Raw genomic sequence first — 17581 nt, 5'->3', positions numbered from 1 at the left:
AATAACTATCACAAATCTATGCATAAGTTACTTTGAGCTCCGGCTGTTCATAAGAATTTCTTGCAAAAATAATAACGCTAAACCTCCATCAAAGAAAATTAGAACAAACCTTGTCAATACAAGGAATAATAACTTTAAGGGATGGGCTCTAACAGTTAGCACTGAATCCGCAACGGTCCGCCATTAATCATTTGACACCAAGGGGTCGCCAAACGCAGCCAATCACAGAGCAGGAAATAGCAACATAAATTATAGCTCAAAGGTTTTTTTTATATAAAGAAGCTGTGCTATTTTAATTATGTTATGCGACGTGTTGGTGAATTATTAGCTATATGTTCAAATGTCTGTATCTGAAAACATTACATTGTTGTCTTTAACATCTACTTCTACGTTGATACAGTACAGCGCGGCCCCCGCACTGCCGCTGCTGGAAACCCGCTGGGCGATTGGCTGTCGATCAAGTTGCGTAGAGGAAAAGGGTGCATTTCATTGGCTAAACTCACAGCAGTGGTCGTGTCCTATTGGCTAATCTGCGTGTCAACGGTAAAGAGGACTCGCCTAATGTAATGACGTCGCATCTCGTTACGCCATCTTTGTTGGGGAGCTGTCGTGTTTGGAAAATCGGGATTAGGTCCAGTTGCAGGTTTATCTAACGCCAGCCGGTCTCGTTCAGCCCCTCGCGTCGTGTGGAAAAACGGGCTAGCTGCTGGTCCACCGCTCTCGGACAATGTCGTCGGAAAACCTCGACTCGGACACCCAGGTGGAGTACGAGGACGAAAAACAGGTGGGTTTGTGGAGTGCTAAACCGCGGAGGGGGCTAGCGAGATGCGGCTAAGATAAAATAGCTGAAGTGAAGTGTTTTTTTTACCCCCAAAACGCTTAGAGCCCCATGCGAAGCTGTGGGGCTCCCAGCCGGATGTGCACATCTGTTATACGCGGTGTAATGTGTAATAAGACAGCTGTTATGTTAGCTGCCATGATCCAGTGCGTCCAGCCTGGTTGTCACTTTGTTGTGTCCCTTTTCTTGTGTTATTGGTCGAGTCCACAGCAGCTCAGGCCTCATTGTTTTTTTACTGCTAGTTATTCACGCATCTGGAGTCTGTAAATACACATATATACGACCAAATCATTGCATTTAAAGTAAATACCCTCTTAAATATGTTCTGTGGACCTCTGCTTTTCTCTTAAAAAGGCTGTGGTTTGTCTAGGCTGCGAATTCATTCGTTTACTCGAGTTTGGCAACCAGTTGCAATATAGTTTTAAAATATACATATGATCCTAAACGGGGGATCAATCATACCGTGGGTAGGTAAGCAAAAACAATAAATAAATGAATGTGTCAAAGCAAACCATTTATCAATATTTTTAACTGATACCAACATAATGTTTGTTGGTTAGAACTAACACCGAATTTTAAAAACTGAGATTCTTGGACCATGTATGCCGGTTAATTTATACTGAAACCAGTGAAAAGCTGTGACCCGAAAACACATATTCTTGTATGTATTGTAACAATAAACTATATCTGATGGCTCTGCTGGCTTTTATTGGTTAGAATAAAGCTTAGTTAACTGATTAGTTTGTTATTCAGTCAAAAGTACATGCCCATTGCTGTAGATTGTGATTATGATACTTGCCCTGAATATTTGCTTCCAACAAAAGACATTTTTCTTGTGTATTACAGTAGATTAATTTAAAGATGAATGAAGATACAAATAATTAGTATTTTCTGGCAGAATCTGTATCTTGCATGGACTAAATTAATCAATCTTGTGCATGACCATGAAAACATGAACAGACTTTAGGTTTATTTTAAAATAAACAAGGTTTTATCTAATCAGAAATTCAGCAATAAACCATGACTGTTGCTCACAAAAAATAATTAGTAAATACATTATCTAATTATATTTATATATAAATACACATTATTATCAGAAATTTTCTAAACTGCAACCTACAATAACTATTTGTTTTTGAAGCGACAGTGCAGTGAGTCTTTTAATCATTAATCCCGTATTTGTAGCAGTAAATGGTAGCCTCAAAGTCAAACAGGAGTTTATGTAATATTTGGTGTTTCTTTTTGTAATATTCAGGTATCACATGTCATAATCATTAAGATTGTATTTGTGGCTATCGATTTGAAACTCTGTAATTGTGAAAGTTTTTTACACCCAACAAAAGTCATAGAGAGGGAAATGTAAAGGCTCCTGCAGATCAAATGTTTATTTTTATTATTATTTGAAAAGAAACATCTCTTTGCCTTTAACTCTCTCACCCTTTTGAACATTAGATGTGTAATGACGTTCAGTCCGAACCAATAACCCTGACTGGTGCATTATAGCTTAGCCTAACCTAGATAACGTGGGTCCAGGGTTCTCAGACCTGGTGCTAGGGCTGACTTTAATGGTACTTGGAAGAAATTTCGGTATCATCCATTTACAAGGAAAAGGCAGAGGTTAACTATTGAAGAGCAGCTATAGCTGAGGAGGTTTTCTTTGAAACATATCGATCTTTGTTTCAGACAGAAACTGCACAAAAGTGAACAGCCGAAGGGAACATTTTGGGAACTTAAGGATTATTCTAAAGGGGAAAAAGTAAACTAATAAGTTCTAGAAGCTATTTATGCTGCGTTCTATTTCTTTTGAAGTTGTTACATGGATAATCACATTTCAGCTGCTGTTTGGAAAACCGTTGCAATCTAATTGCTGTGCTCAGCGACAAGCTAGCTGCTCTTTGCATCAAAGTCTCTTTGTATTTAATGTATTCAAGTTCTAAATAGACATATAACAGAAATTCTGTCATGTATGTGGTATATTTAACAAGATAATAAATCAGAAGAGCAACATAATAATATTTATTTCCTCAGGCATTGCTAACTCTACTCATTTGGCAACCAAATTGGATTTTGAGGTAGACGTCAGACTCCCATTTGAAATTCCTGTTTTACTCTGAACTTCAAAATGAAACATTGAATGCACATTTAAACCCAATCTTTTACCTAAATACAGTGTCAATGTACAAGAAGTTTTTTTTCTCTGTTTTTGCTTTGTGTGAATGGCAAAAGTCTGGCTGTTCCAATGTTTTAAAATGTCGTTCAGCTAGTCGATTTTGGAAAACTTTATAGTTAATGTAATTCGAACATATTGTTTATAAAAAAAAAATAACAATATGAGATTATATATTAAAATACATTAAGATATGCAAAACCTACCTAAACCTGAGCTAAAGTTTCTTGTAGGTAGTTATTTAACTCTTTACAATTGAATTATGTGAGAATTTTGCATGAGAGATAAAAGCAGATAGCATATCTAACGACTGCATGTTGTTAAACTGTCATATCAGGCTTGGATGCTGCTCGAGGGGAATTTTACTGCATTTCACTTATCAGTTTAAAGCTGTAATAGCAAGCACACAGAATGTGTTGTTGGATATCGGCCTTTCCTTGCATTGAGACCCAATATAGTAGCTCATAAATTTCTTGCCATGGACCCAAGTGAACCAGTATCCACTGAGTCACACTCCCACCCCTCCTCCTAGGGGAATCTCTTCATCGGCTTCAGTGTCCTGAGTCACATTTTATCCCTAGCCCAGCAAGCTCTGCAGACACAGTGCCCTATCTCCTATGCATACATAGTTTAGGTAGATCCACAACTTCCTCTGGGAGCTCCGGGCAACGATTGCTTATATGCCATTTGTCCCATGCACTCTTCACATTTTTACAGCTTCCTTTTTTCCTGTCAGGTTTGAAATACAGATAGAAATTATGTTCATCTCAGTCACGAGGGGTGAGGCGTAAATTCATGGCCTCAATATTTTAGTTTGACTGGCACCTGGATTAAAGTTATCTTACCTGGCCGACTTGTTTAAGCCTGCAAAGGCAATACTGTCGCTTGCGTCGTACGCTTTACTCGTTGTACTTGTATGTACACTGTTCACGGAGAGGTTTATAAAAATAAAAAACACATTGACATTGTCATAAAATAGTAAATCATTGTACAATTGCTCAAGGCATAAAATGTTTCACCTTAAAAATGAACTTCTTGCTGCTGTCATAGAAAAGCGCGCTCTCGACAGCTCCGGAGCTGTCGAAATGTCCGAAAACTCAAGTCACAAGCTAGTGGATCTGTAAGGAAGCTGGCTTGGGAAAAGTAGGAATTCCCACTCAACAGGAAGGCTCTAAATCAGGATCATGGTTATGCACAGGAGGTCTTAGGGGTGGGAGTACCCACAGGTAGAACTGGCATTAAAACAAAAACAGATTGTTATCAATCTCTGTTTCCCGCCATACTGAGAGTCTCCTACAGGGATGAGACAGTGTTGTATGGATCAGCGGTAGAAGTGACCAACCACAGTAGCTACGTTTACATGGACAAAAGTAATCGGAATAAAATCTGACCTGGGCCACTTTTGAGAAATTACTCGTACTGTTGGAAGAGTGGTTTTTCTACATGTATGATAATAAACATTTCCAGAAGCCAAGCATCATGTTTTGGTTAAAACGAACGATGACAAAAACATCGCCTTCACCGGCCGTGGGATGCAGAATAGGAGATATTTGGGGACAAACGTACCAAACATCTTAACGAAGTCTTCGCTGCATAAACTTCCCTCTTCTTAATAAGACCATCAAAGACGACACAATCTCTTTGTGTCGTCTTCGTCAATTCTGGACCATGAATATCAATCAAAATGGATTTCTCACCACAAAGACTTTATTATTTCAGTCTCTTCCTATAGAAATGTCAGATCAATCATTTCTGGAAAGGGATAGTCTTCTTTTAACATACGTTTGGCATTGTAGAAGACTTAGCTATAGGCTATTGTATTTAGTTCTATCTAAAACTAAGGAGAGGTTTCCGTTGCCTTGCCTAAAAGATTATTATATTGCGGCACTATTAACACCATTGTTATCTACATGTAATCCTGAATATTTTATTAGATGGAAGGAAACAGAAATGGGATGGTCCGTCCTGATGATCTGAAGGTGCCAGAGAACTCATTGATCTGCATGTCTCTGGAATAAGCTAATGTCACAAAATGATTTAATTAGATGCTGTTGGGATAATAAAATAATGTTCTTATGATGAAGACGTAATATCCAACAAATTAGATGCAAAGTTAAAGGAGTGGGCTCCCAGGGCTTGACTGTGTTTTTGTTTTTCATAAGAAGAAATGATTAATGTTTTTCCAAAAACTGAAGTATGATCCAGATAACAAAGATTTTTACAGGCTCCTTCAGGTTTGAAATATTTTTTTAAAAAGTATTAAAGACTAAAAAAGGTACCAAAATGATATGTTGTTCACCGTCTATAGATTCCCACACCTTTTTAAATAGCAACAACAAATTATTTCAAAGTTGTATAGAGGTTTACAACAAACCACGGGGAATTCAATGCAAGTAAAACAGAAATAGGAGAAAGAAGAGACAATAGCTGCATCAAAATAAAACTGGGAAAGTCGAAATACAAACAAACAACCTTAAATTCAGGTTTATGGAGAGAAGAAACCTTATCGGGTTGTTTGTCATCTCGTCCAAAAGAAGCATCACGCCAAGCCATCATCATGTTGGCAGCAATGTTGAGGATTTTAAGCTAATTACTCTCATATATTTTGGTTTTGCCCCTTTTAAAAAATTCTTTTAAAAAAAGTTTCTAAGGTTTTAAGATCAATGCTTCAGCTTGACATCCCATTCTAACTAGAGACTTTATACCTTTATACAGCTGCCAGGAAAGCCATTAGTAAGAAATAAGCTGCAATAAATGAGTGGATTGATGTTGTCTGAGATTTTCAAAATCGAGAGGATCCCGTTTTGTGGTAGAATGAAACAGGATGTATTTCTGGAAGGATGAAACACCTCTGAGAGCAGATTTAGTTTGAAAAATCTTTTATTTGAATCTTGTTTTTGTTTTTAATCGGCTTTTATCCACATGTAATATTTCACTAAAGGAAAACAACGCATTGTTCAGTTCATGTTTGTTCTGTGCCTGTTTTTATATAAAAATACTAACAGAATATAAAAAATAAATAAAAAGAAATTATTTTTGCTTATAGCTTGACGTAAATAGATTGGAGGGAAAAAATTTATATATAAGGTTCCAAGATCCTTCTTTGGTGTAAAATGAACTCTGTAACAGGAGCATGTTGACATTTTCTTGCTGAAATCCACAGAAAGGGAAAAACTGCAAGCAGAGAAGTGATCGTCTTTGGGCTAATCTCCTTTAGCGGTTCCTTTTTAGCCGTCTCTTTCCTGAAATGTTTGTGTTTGGACCCGTCTTCCTCAGCTGTTACTTCTCAGGCATGTTGGTGATATGAGAACCTGCAGTAAGAGAACATTCATGCTGTGACTCACGTTGTTATGAAGGATCTGCAGCTCCCACCGGGCCGGATCGTGAATCTAAGCTCACTTTACAGAAGCTGCTCATATGTTCTCTCTTTAGATTTTTTTCTTTACTGCTTACTTGGTGCTTTTTATGAGCGCTAAAACAGATTGCGACTGCGTAGCGATTTTGAACAGGTTTATGTGGCATTACCAGCTTGTACAGTTTTGCATATTCTTCCCTGAGGATGTAGCTGCTGAGAAGATTAAGTATGTTTATTACTTTTATTTGCTTGTGTCTGCAGGACTCACAGGAGAAGAATGCAAACCCAGTGAAGGCAGAGGAGGCCAAGCTGAAGGCCAAGTATCCCGGCCTTGGCCAGAAGCCGGGTGGATCAGACTTCCTGATGAAGAGGCTACAGAAAGGGGTGGGTGACCATATGGGTGCTCCACGCCATATTTGGAGGCACAACTGCGCGTTAGTGCAATAAACTGGTCACAGATAAACAGTCGGTAAAAGGTGTGTCCAGAAATGCCTCAAAATGTAGGAAGAGCTGAGATATGATTGCAGCTCATCTTGTTGATACCTGACCCTTTAATCAATCGAGTCCTTTTGTTTAATAACAGGAAAAACCTGCTGTTACTAAATCAGCTTGACTTGTTTTTACTCGTCACGATCTTTTCTTAAAGGTGCATAGCCACGTTATTTAACTTTTTTATTTATTTATACGTCAGTAGCTCACTCTGGTTGCATACAAAGTTTTAGTATTAGTTATTATTTTGGTGTTTTATGCTTTGTTTTTGCTCAGTTTTATAGTAAATTAAGCCTTTTTGTGTTTATTTACGATTTGATATCATTATGTGGACTCTGGAAGAAGTCTGTCTGTCCTCACCTGAGCCATTTAGTGTATTCGCTGGATGTCGCGCTCCAGCTGACCTGCAGCTTTTCCCTGTGGACTGCTTCTTTTCTGACAACGCTGGTGTTGGATGCTCCCAGTTCACGTGGGAAGAAGCAGCTCTATCAGAACTGTGTCAGGGTGGAGGCAGGTTTTTAGCTCAGATCTTATCCCTAAAGGCAGATGGAGGGTCCTGTATGAGCCGCCCATTGAAAAACACGGATCAACAGCTGCAGACAGACACAGGGCTCACTTTGACCCGACTGTCCTTTTTGGGAAAACCAGGACTCACTGCTGCATTTGTTTTGTTCTCTTTAAGGTTAATAGCCTGTTTATGGTTCTGCAGGATGAGCGTTTGTCCAAATACACAGCTGGACAAACTAATAAATAAACTTAATCGTTTCCTTTTTGGTAAGGCAGATTTTGCAGTTTGTAAAAATCAAGGTTGGAGCCATGTGCCACTAACGTTTAAGGAGCTGGTTGCATCAAACCTGGGAGTGGAGCGCGCTTCTATTTGATACCTAATATCATTTTTTGATACCACAACAAATAACTAAAGGCCTCAAAATATATTTATTGACATGTTAAACATTTTTTTCAATCTTAACATGCAGCATGCTTTCTCAACAGATCGTTAAATAAGTGTGATGCTGAATGAATAACCCAAATATAACACATGCCTAGTAGCATGCTAGCCACAGCTAATCACACAATAATATGTTTAATGCATTACCGTATTCTTTGGACCAGGAAGCACTGCGAATTATTAGGCGCATTAAATATTCTCCCCATGTGTGTAATATCACTCCTTCACTTCCACAGCTCTCTATCCGTCTCTGTCTGGAGGACAGAGTAGTTGAACTACACTGCCCTGTTTTTAACATAAGACCAAAATAAACATAACTTTTATATTGAATTAACTTACCAGGTTTATTGTTGCTAGCACGTACTCCAGCTGCCTTACAAGAATGCACTTCTAGTTTAGACTTTACAGTCAGGCAGTCTTGTAGACAGCTCAGGGGTCCTATCAGTGACACAGGGTACCGTAATGCTCCTAAAATCCATTGAACGGAGTCCCTTCAGTTTTAGAATCCTACTACTGCACATACACTGCAAAAACAAACCTAAAATAAGTAAAATGTTCTTTAAGTTTCTGTTGTTTGAGCAGGTAAATAAGATTATCTGCCAATGGAATGAGTATTTTGGTCCCTAAAATAAGATAATTAGACAGCACTTGAAATAAGATGATGGAGATGAATTGTTCCTATTTTAAGTGCAAAAATCTTATTCCACTGGCAGATTATTTTATTTACCTGCTCAAATCAAGGACAAATACACTCATTTTAAGAAAGTTTTAATTATTTTTAGTTCCACTTTTGCAATGTGGATTTAGGTGTGTGTTGTTTTAATGTTTTGGGTATTTTTTATTCAGTGTATTTCCTAAAGTTGTCCTTTATATCCAGGTTCTTTTAAAGGCAGTTTACTTTGGCTTAGAATGACTCTAACCTCAGTAGCAACATTTACTTGTATCAACAGCAACTTGACTGGCGAACGGAAGCAGAAAGTTGCACTCTAAAGATAAGTAATTATGATGAAATAAAATAATAGCTTGACTGATTCAGAGGGACATGCATCCATAAAGGATATTAACATCAATACTATTAGTGTTAATCCTGTCTAATGTTTAGCCTGAGCTGACTAGGAGGTAATGCAGCTACATTAGTAGCATAATAAATGGAGCGCATCTTTCAGGGTTCTTTAATTTGTATTTTAAACAGCATGTACTCAGTTTTTCTTTTCTCTCTTTCTTTTTTTTTTTTTTTTACTTTGCTGTGACTCTGTAAACTCTGGCTCCTTCCACCTCCGCATACTGTAAACCACAGCAAACGTGCCCCTATAGAGGTTGCTGAAAGTCATTCTGGGAGGTGTGGGAAATCAGTGGCGGGGCGTGGGCGCAGCCGGGGCAGGCCTTAGGAGAATGCAGCTATTTTCCATCATAAGATGGTGAGCGGCATCATTATGGACTGATTCGTAGACTAGATTCTGTTCGATCTGGTTCACCGGTGCTAAACTTGATGCTTTTCAGCACAGTGTGTGTTTTTTTGTTCTTTTTAGCCACTGACAGAGACGGTTGTGATGTTCCAAAGTCTGACCCCACCTCCTCTGGTCCTTTTTTTCTTTTTAACGCAGCAAAAGTATTTCGACTCGGGAGACTACAACATGGCCAAAGCCAAGATGAAGAACAAGCAGCTTCCCGTGGCGGGACCCGAGAAGAACCTGGTAACCGGCGACCACATCCCAACGCCGCAGGACCTGCCGAGGACGAGGAAGTCGTCCCTGGTGACCAGCAAGCTAGCTGGCTAGCCTTCGTCGTCCCAGAGGCGTCTTCGACACCCCCCCACCCCCCACCCCGGGACTCCACCTCACCCGCGTTCCCAACATGTTCTCTCCCCCCTCTCCTCCTCTTTCTTCCTTTCTCATTCTGAGGCACCACTGGCTTTAACATAAAGGGGCAGAGATGTATAAGTTACCAGTCCGTTCTGCTTGTATGTGATGGTTCTGGGCGGTGGTCTCTGCCTTCGCACCACGCACAGCTCTGCTCCGTCTGCCCACTCCGCTCCACCGCCTCCCTTACGTCTTGGTTTTTAGTGTTCCAAGATGCATTACAGTAGGTGTGTGTCATAAGGCAGCGTTGGAGAGGGGGGGGGGGGGGGATTTAATGCACTTTGTATTCTGTAGTGTGTTTAGTTCTCTGTTTATTGCATCCTGAATGACGCCAAAATAATGAGTGTAGAGGAGTAAGGAACCATGGCTGCCGTTTGTTCTTCAATCTTTGTTTCTTTTCTGCGCCGGTGGCTGACTTCAGCGTGGGGGGGGGGGGGGGGGGGGGGGGGGGGTAGTATGTGAATAGTTGCTTGCAAACCAAATCGATGAGGCGTGGTTTAGTTCTCACCCAGCATTGGGAAAAAAAATGGAGCGTATGAAGCATCTCACACGTCAGGTCATCCGCTGCTGCAGCTCAGGCAAACGAGGACTGAAGACGCTCATTCCCTCTCTGCCCATGTTGTCCAGACCCCACCCACCCCCCCTCCACCCCCCTTCGCTCTTGTTCTCGCTAAATATGCTGCATGATTGTTAAATGACACAGATTCTAACTATTTTACTTGCAGTGGGGCATCTGCTTAGGGATTTAGGTCGAACATCGAAGCAAACAGACACCGTCCCGACAATCCATCCACACGCACACGTCGTAGTTACAGCCCAGGATAAGAGCCGGTGGAGTTCGTCCTCAGTTAGGAGCGCGGCTGCTCTCTGAGTCTCCGTTCAGTGGCCGCTGAGTTGCATCTAGATAAGGGCTTCGCTGTAGCCCAGGGGGATTTATGAGCAGGCCAGAACCCTGCAGCCAATAAACGCTTCGGTAAATCAGTCTTGCACAAGCACGTGATTTGCATTTACCTTGTTGCTTTGAGGACTAGTCCACATAGCATGCCTTAGAAAAAGTCAAGAGCGCGGAATCAACTAATTCGGGATTATATTGTTGGGTTTTAGGCTACAAAATGCTTTGCTTTTAACAGTGAAGAAGATAATAATCCACGCACTCCAGCTATCAGACCCCAAAGCCTAGGATAGACTCTCAGTGACTTTCACCAAGTAATTATCTGTCTGGCGCTGCATTGTGATGAAGCAGGATGCAGAGGATTTACACAACCCTCCAGATAATTTGACTTTCTTGCTACTTTTGAAATGTTTGATCTAAATAATTTTCTTTAGTCAGCCATGAAAGTCCTTTTGAGGAGACGAAAGTAAGTCGTTACTTTCCTGCTTGTGATGTGGAGCCGCCCGTGTGCTTCAATAGACTGACGAGACTGATTTCAAAATCAGTTTGTAACACTTTCAAGATGTATATCGTGCTCATATATCAGTCAATTTCAAAGAAACTACCAGTATAAAACACTAACTAATAAATCATATTGTTTACTTTTCTAGATTTGTTGCTCACAAATAGATCTACTACCTGCACCTTGCAGACTTTTATCCCCAAACCGGCTTTTAAACGGACTTCCTTTCCGCTAACGGGGGCGTCTGGGTCTAAACAGCGGGCAACCTGATAGGAATAGCTTCAAAAAGCCTGTTAGCGGGTTGCTCCGTCTCTACAAGAGCACATTTAGCTAAGCATGGAGAGGTTTTATAACGCACGACGACGGGGCAAAGTGTGAGCACGAACAACGTGTTCTAGTCCCTCCTACTGGGACACAGCCTGTAAAACAGGTTAAAAAAAAAAGATCGGAACATCTCAAGACTTTGAGTGTCTGTTGACACGGCAATGTTTGTTAGTGAAAACGGACGTTTTGACGCGTCTCTGCTGCGACGTTTCCGCTTAAAAACGGCACAATTTGAAAACCGCTTCCAGAGTGGAACGTTTTGAAAACAGCCCCGTCTCCGTTGTCGTGTGGACAGGAAAACCTGAATCCGCGCCGCCCACTAGTGGTGTGGCAGGGGTATTACGCAGTTAACGTTTCCACTAGTGTTTCGTGCACAGAGACGGTGGTTAAAATGTCGTGTAGACGTGTTGACAGGAGCGCAAGAACAAGCCTGTTTTCGCTGGATCGTTGTCGTGTGAACAGGGCCTGAATGTGCTGCCTACACGCGAGTCAAGACTATAAACTGGATATGTGCACTTAATCAAGGAAAAAAAGAGTAAATATTACTGCTTCAGGGAACTTTCACAAACTCACGCTCCATCATGTAGGCTAAACCCACCATATCTGCAACCTCACTTTTTAATGTGTCAAATTTGCAGTGTGTGAAAGTGACGTGTGCATATGATCTTGTTCTGGTGCTGTACGAATGCAACACTTCTCTTTGTCTCATCTATTGTAAATAGACTTCAACGGGATTTAACTTTTGTTGTTTCCCCACCTGCTTTTTGGTCTTTTCGTAGCCTGATTCAGTGGTTCCTCTCTTCTCTCAGTTTTAACACTACTTCTGCTGTATATCGGTGTTTTTTGCAGAGGCTATGTGAATCTGTATGATATGACAATGTGTGTAAATGCTGCTGATTCCAAGACAAATCTGAGATGATACCCTGTAAAGAATGCCTGTCCTCTTTAGTCTGACTGTGTAATTCCTTTTTTTTTTTTCAATTTATTTTCAGAATTGTAGTCTACGTGATTTAAGACTGTTTGCAATTATCAATGGCTAGTGCTGAAAAGGAATACTTAAGAGATAATTTTGGCCAAGAGCTCACTATTTAGCGCTATTTGGTTTAGAAATTTTCCTTTTGTGCTTCAGGAAAAAAAGAAAAAAAAAACTTGTTGAAAAACATGTTTTGACTGCATAAATGTTGATGGGGGTCATTTAGTGCTTTGCACAGGGCAGACCAGAGGAAATATACTAGGCATGTTTTAAACCTCCCAAACAGGGCGTGTCATCCAGAAGAGAAATACGTGCCAGAATGTATAAACAAATGACAGGCTATGTACTCTCAGATACATTTGTGCTGCTTTTATCTTTGTGTTGTTGTTTTTTTGTGTTGCAACCAAATGTTTCCCATTTTTTTGTTGTGTTCTTTGATTGCATAATTGGTTTATTTCATCCCATTTTTTTGTTCTTTTGGCCCGAGACAGCTGCAGGGAAGTCAGAAGCACCCTTCCTTCTTTAAAAAAAAAGGGGGTTTACATGATGATGATCACTGGAGAACAAAGGAAACATTTTGACACTTCAGAAAGTACAGGGCTATTTGGAATGTTTGTTGTGTGGAAGATGGTGAGAGGATTTTTGTCAGTATTTGAAATAAACTTTTACATAAAAAAAAAAAAAACATCTTTGCTTTTCTTTATGGTTGGGATCTGTTCACGGATGGTTCCTCGTGAAACCTTGCGGAGCAAACGCACCCTCAGTAATAACAGAAATACATGAATCTGAAGCTACAGGAGTCTTCAAGAACAGCATCAAAATAAATGTGTAAAAACTCTACAGACCACTAGGGGGCAGCAGAGCGATAGTTTTACTGGGTGGAGACCGGAAATTTCCAGGCTTTTCCACAAGAGTGTAGAATGAAGCACAATTATCCAAAAAAGACGGAGACAAATGAAAGTTTATGGTGACAACAAGTGAAAAAAAAGACTCCACTGGAAGAATGCTGATAATGTGCAACACTATTTTCATTGATTGATTTTTTTTTTTTTTTTTTTTGCTGCTGTGGGTATTTTTCCATTTGATGCAATGAAATAAAATGAGGTCTATGAAGATGAAGCTTCAGATTCATCACATCATTCACATCGTGGTTTTCAGATATTTCATATTAGACCGTCTCAATTAGACACATTAAGCTACAAAATGTGTATATATATATATATATATATATATATATATATATATATATATATATATATATAGAACACAGAAACAGAAACCATCAGAGAGTCTTTGTCATTCTTTTCATTCAAAAAGAATACAAAGAAATGGCTTGTAGAGAGGCAAACATGTGGACACTTAAATAATTTACAATTATTTTACATGAATTGTATTTCTTAACCATAATGGTTTTTTTATGTAATTGACACTGTCATTTTATCTTATGATTTTATACTTGTGGTTATTTTTAAGGACTACCGATGAAAATTAGCACTCTTTAGCTAACTCGGGTACATTTACATTGTTTTAATATTGATTAAATAATGTTTTTTTTATGTAATTGGCATTGTAATTTTATCTTGTGATTATTTTTAAGGACTACCGATGAAAATTAGCACTCTTTAGCTAACCCGGGTAAATTTACAATGTTTTAATATTGATTAATGTACACTGTCCCCTTTTAAATAAAACAAATAAAGTAAAATGAATATATATATATATATATATATATATATATATATATATATATATATATATATATATATATATATATATAAAGAAACGTCCCATTGCATGCTCGCATTCCATGCTTGTGTATGCCACAGACATGAATACGTAGACGCCGCGTTCTCGGTTGAGAGGCGTGCCGACAGAGCGGCCATCTTAGGTCAGACCAAGCGGCAGTCAGACAGAATACAAGTCAGTTCAGTTAAGTGGTGCTTTATGTTTTCAGACACTCTGAATCCGGTGAATTCTCAACCGATTTCCAGATTAATTAGCTGACTGAAGACGTCACCCCTTTAGGGGCTACATGGGACCAATTGATTGAATTAAAAGATTGATTGTCTAACTTAATACATAATTTCGATTTTATATTGACAGTCAGCAAACTTCCAGAGCTCCGTCCCAGGATGCCCGACTTTTGCTCGGCTTATGGGTGCGGAAATAAAAGGGCATTACAAACCAGATCCCGGGGAATTACCTTCCACAAGTAAGATTTTATGATATTGAATCCTTATACTTTACAGTTACAGTTTTTTCCGGCACAAACATATGGGTAGCAGGGATGGAAGCGGAGAAAAGTACATTATATATATATATATATATATATATATATATATATATATATATATATATTTATAATATATGTATATTTCCATATGTATAGATAGAGAGAGAGAGCGAGAGATGTGTGTATAATTTGTTTATTATATTAATATGTAACTGAAAATATATAACTGTGAGTATATATATCATCCCGTTAGACTTCAGTTTAAATTGTTTTTGTTCTGAATAAATATGTGTAATCTGTCTGAAAGCTCACCAGCATTGTGAACATATAATTTAAATTAAATCTGAGCTGCCTCCTATTCATTTTGACAGCAGATGTCTGATCTGTGGTCTGACCCAAGATGGCCGCCCTGTAGGCACGTCAGCCCACTGAGCTATAGCAGCCGGCAGCATACAATGGGGCGTCTACGTATATGATGTCTATGGTGTATGCAAACTATGGCCGCTCTGTCGGCACGCCTCTTACCCGATGATGCTGCATGTCTGGCCAGTGCGCATATAAGAAGGACATATGGCAAGCCGTTTTAACATAAATTTGGTTTTACCGCCCTTACATTTGAGATATCTCAAATTGTTTTATGACTAGACGTTTTAGCAATTTAAGATATCTCTAATTGTATTTTGACTAGTCAAAATACAATTAGAGATATCTTAAATTACATTCTGACTAGTCGAAATGACATCAGATTTTCCATTGAGTTGTATGGAGACGTCAATTCAAGATATCTCGAATGAATTACTGACTATCTGAAATACCCATTTCAGATATCTACAATTAAATTACGACTAGTCAAAATTACAATTCAAGATATCTTAAGTTGAGTTTTGACTAGTCATAATTCTAATTAAAGATATCTCAAATGCCACCATAATTCAAGATATCTTAAATGTATTTTTGGATATAGGCGAAATGTAGTTTTGACTAGTAAAAACTACATTTAAGATATCTTGAATTGTAATTTTGACTAGTCGTAATTACAATTCAAGATATCTTAAATTGTAATTTTGACTAGTCAAAATTCCTTTTAAGATATCTCTAAATGAATTAGAGATATCTTGAATTATTCAGCTTTTCCATTTAAGATATCTTAAATTGACATTCTGACTAGTCAAAATGACGTAACGGATATCTTGAATTATGAAACGGCTTGACATATACGTCACGTAGCATGTGCTAGTCAGTGGTCCACAATGTCAGGTCAGTCCAGCTCAAATGCTCGTGTTTTTAACACAATATTCAGCGCTGCAACTCGTGCTCGACATGAATTAAGAAATACGGATAATTTATTCACTGCAACAAGAAGACTTTTTCGACGTCAAGTACAGAGAACTCAAGGTAAGTGGATGTTCAGATGTCAGTTGATATAACTAGCTTTTCAGGCTACGTTAGCTTCGTGCTAGTGGAATAATAAAATTCTACAACTCTCACGCATTGACTACGGTACGGAGCCTAGGGGACATGGGGATTTTTTTTTTTTCTTTTTGCGTTAACTCGCAATACTTTTGTACGACGGCGTATTAGGGCCATTTTAGACCAAAAAAAAAAAAGTAAATTTCCGCCTAAAAACTCAGAAATTTGGAGATTAATTTCACATATTTTCCAGAAAAAAATCGGAAATTTTCTAATTTTGAAAAGTCACAAATCTCTTCCTAAAAACTCAGAAGTTTTTAGATTAATTTCACAAATTTTCAAGGGAAAACTCGGAAAATTTCGGTCGTTCATAGGTCGCACATTTGTGGGGAAATAAATCAAATATTTTCATGATTAAAGGCAGATATTTTTAACATTTAAAGTAGGATATTTTCCGACATTGTTAATTCAGAAATTTGCAAGAACAAAACTCTGCAATTTATTAGAAAAAAACTCTGAAATTTGCTGATATTTTTAAAGCAGATATTTCTGACAAATGATGCCTGAAGTCCTCTGAAATTGAAGTAGCAAATTAACGAGATGCGCTTCTAGACGTTTCCCAAAGTCTGCGGTCGCTACATGCGCTCTCTCTTCCTTGATGAGGTTGACTTCTCTCGGGTGCAGAATTGACATTATCCGCCTTGGACTTATCATATGGAGGACCAAGTCTTCCATATCTAAAAATAAATACAGAAATAAATAAATGCTCAATAAATAAATAAGCATACAATTAATTGCCACCAAATTAATAAATGTAGGTAGAAATTAAATTATACAGTGAGACATAAATGTATATATCTCTTTTAATTAGCTTATTCTTTTATTCGCCTTTGTAATAATTACCTTATTTATTTATTGTGCGTTATAATCTTCAACTTTATTTATTAATTACTTATATTTTTTAAGTATTTATTTTTGTGCATGTTATAATATTTTTGTCTGTTTTATTCTTCCTTTGTATTTTTTTACCCTATATATTTCTGTGATGCTATTTATTTCTGCCTGTCGTTTTTACATTTCTGCCTGTCCTTTTTACATTTCTGTATGCATTTCTGCCTCATTATGCAAATGAGGAGGGGCTGTGTCTTAAGGGCTCAACTTCTTCCCATTGGTTGGTTAGCATTTTACTGCATCGGTCAAATCTACATGGCTTTTCCCCGCACTAAAGCATTGTTAAGTAATGTCAAACTCAGCAGTCAGACGTTCAGTGTCCGACCTCTTAAGGGAAGCTGCTAATAGACTGGAAGAATTACAACGCTGTACATTTGGGATTTGAATGTTTTTCTGAGGTTTCAGATTCGGTTTTTCCAGATCAGTAACTCATCGGCGGATGATTTCTTCTACAAAACAGACACCTCTCCGCAACCACAGCAAGGCACACAGTGAGCTACAACCATAGTTTCCTCAAAACGAGTCTCCCATCGCGCTGGGTGAATTACATTGGACCCAATGCAGAGCTCGCTTGATAAGAAAATACTGTAGTTGATTATAAAAGGCACAATATGAATTATCAGATTCACATCCAGGCAA

General features: G+C 38.5%; 1 protein-coding gene across 1 annotated transcript; it reads left to right on the top strand.

The window, feature by feature from the left end:
- Positions 1-568: 568 nt before the first annotated feature.
- On the top strand, positions 569-13022 carry ensab (endosulfine alpha b). Its single transcript, XM_012877441.3, has 3 exons — positions 569-784; positions 6622-6744; positions 9403-13022. Exons 1-3 carry the CDS (start codon positions 728-730, stop codon positions 9574-9576), a joined length of 354 nt encoding a protein of 117 aa, XP_012732895.1. The 5' UTR covers positions 569-727; the 3' UTR covers positions 9577-13022.
- Positions 13023-17581: the final 4559 nt, after the last annotated feature.

The sequence above is a fragment of the Fundulus heteroclitus genome, chromosome 3 (genome assembly GCF_011125445.2).
Source record: "Fundulus heteroclitus isolate FHET01 chromosome 3, MU-UCD_Fhet_4.1, whole genome shotgun sequence".
Lineage (NCBI taxonomy): Eukaryota > Metazoa > Chordata > Actinopteri > Cyprinodontiformes > Fundulidae > Fundulus > Fundulus heteroclitus.
This window is presented reverse-complemented; position numbering and strand designations above follow the sequence as displayed.

Excerpts from the sequence above, each read along its gene's own strand:
- ensab (XM_012877441.3), top strand. The coding sequence starts at position 728 with ATGTCGTCGGAAAACCTCGACTCGGACACCCAGGTGGAGTACGAGGAC. Across the intron at positions 785-6,621 it reads AGTACGAGGACGAAAAACAG|GACTCACAGGAGAAGAATGC; the intron begins GTGGGTTTGTGG and ends TTGTGTCTGCAG. Across the intron at positions 6,745-9,402 it reads TGAAGAGGCTACAGAAAGGG|CAAAAGTATTTCGACTCGGG; the intron begins GTGGGTGACCAT and ends TTTTTAACGCAG.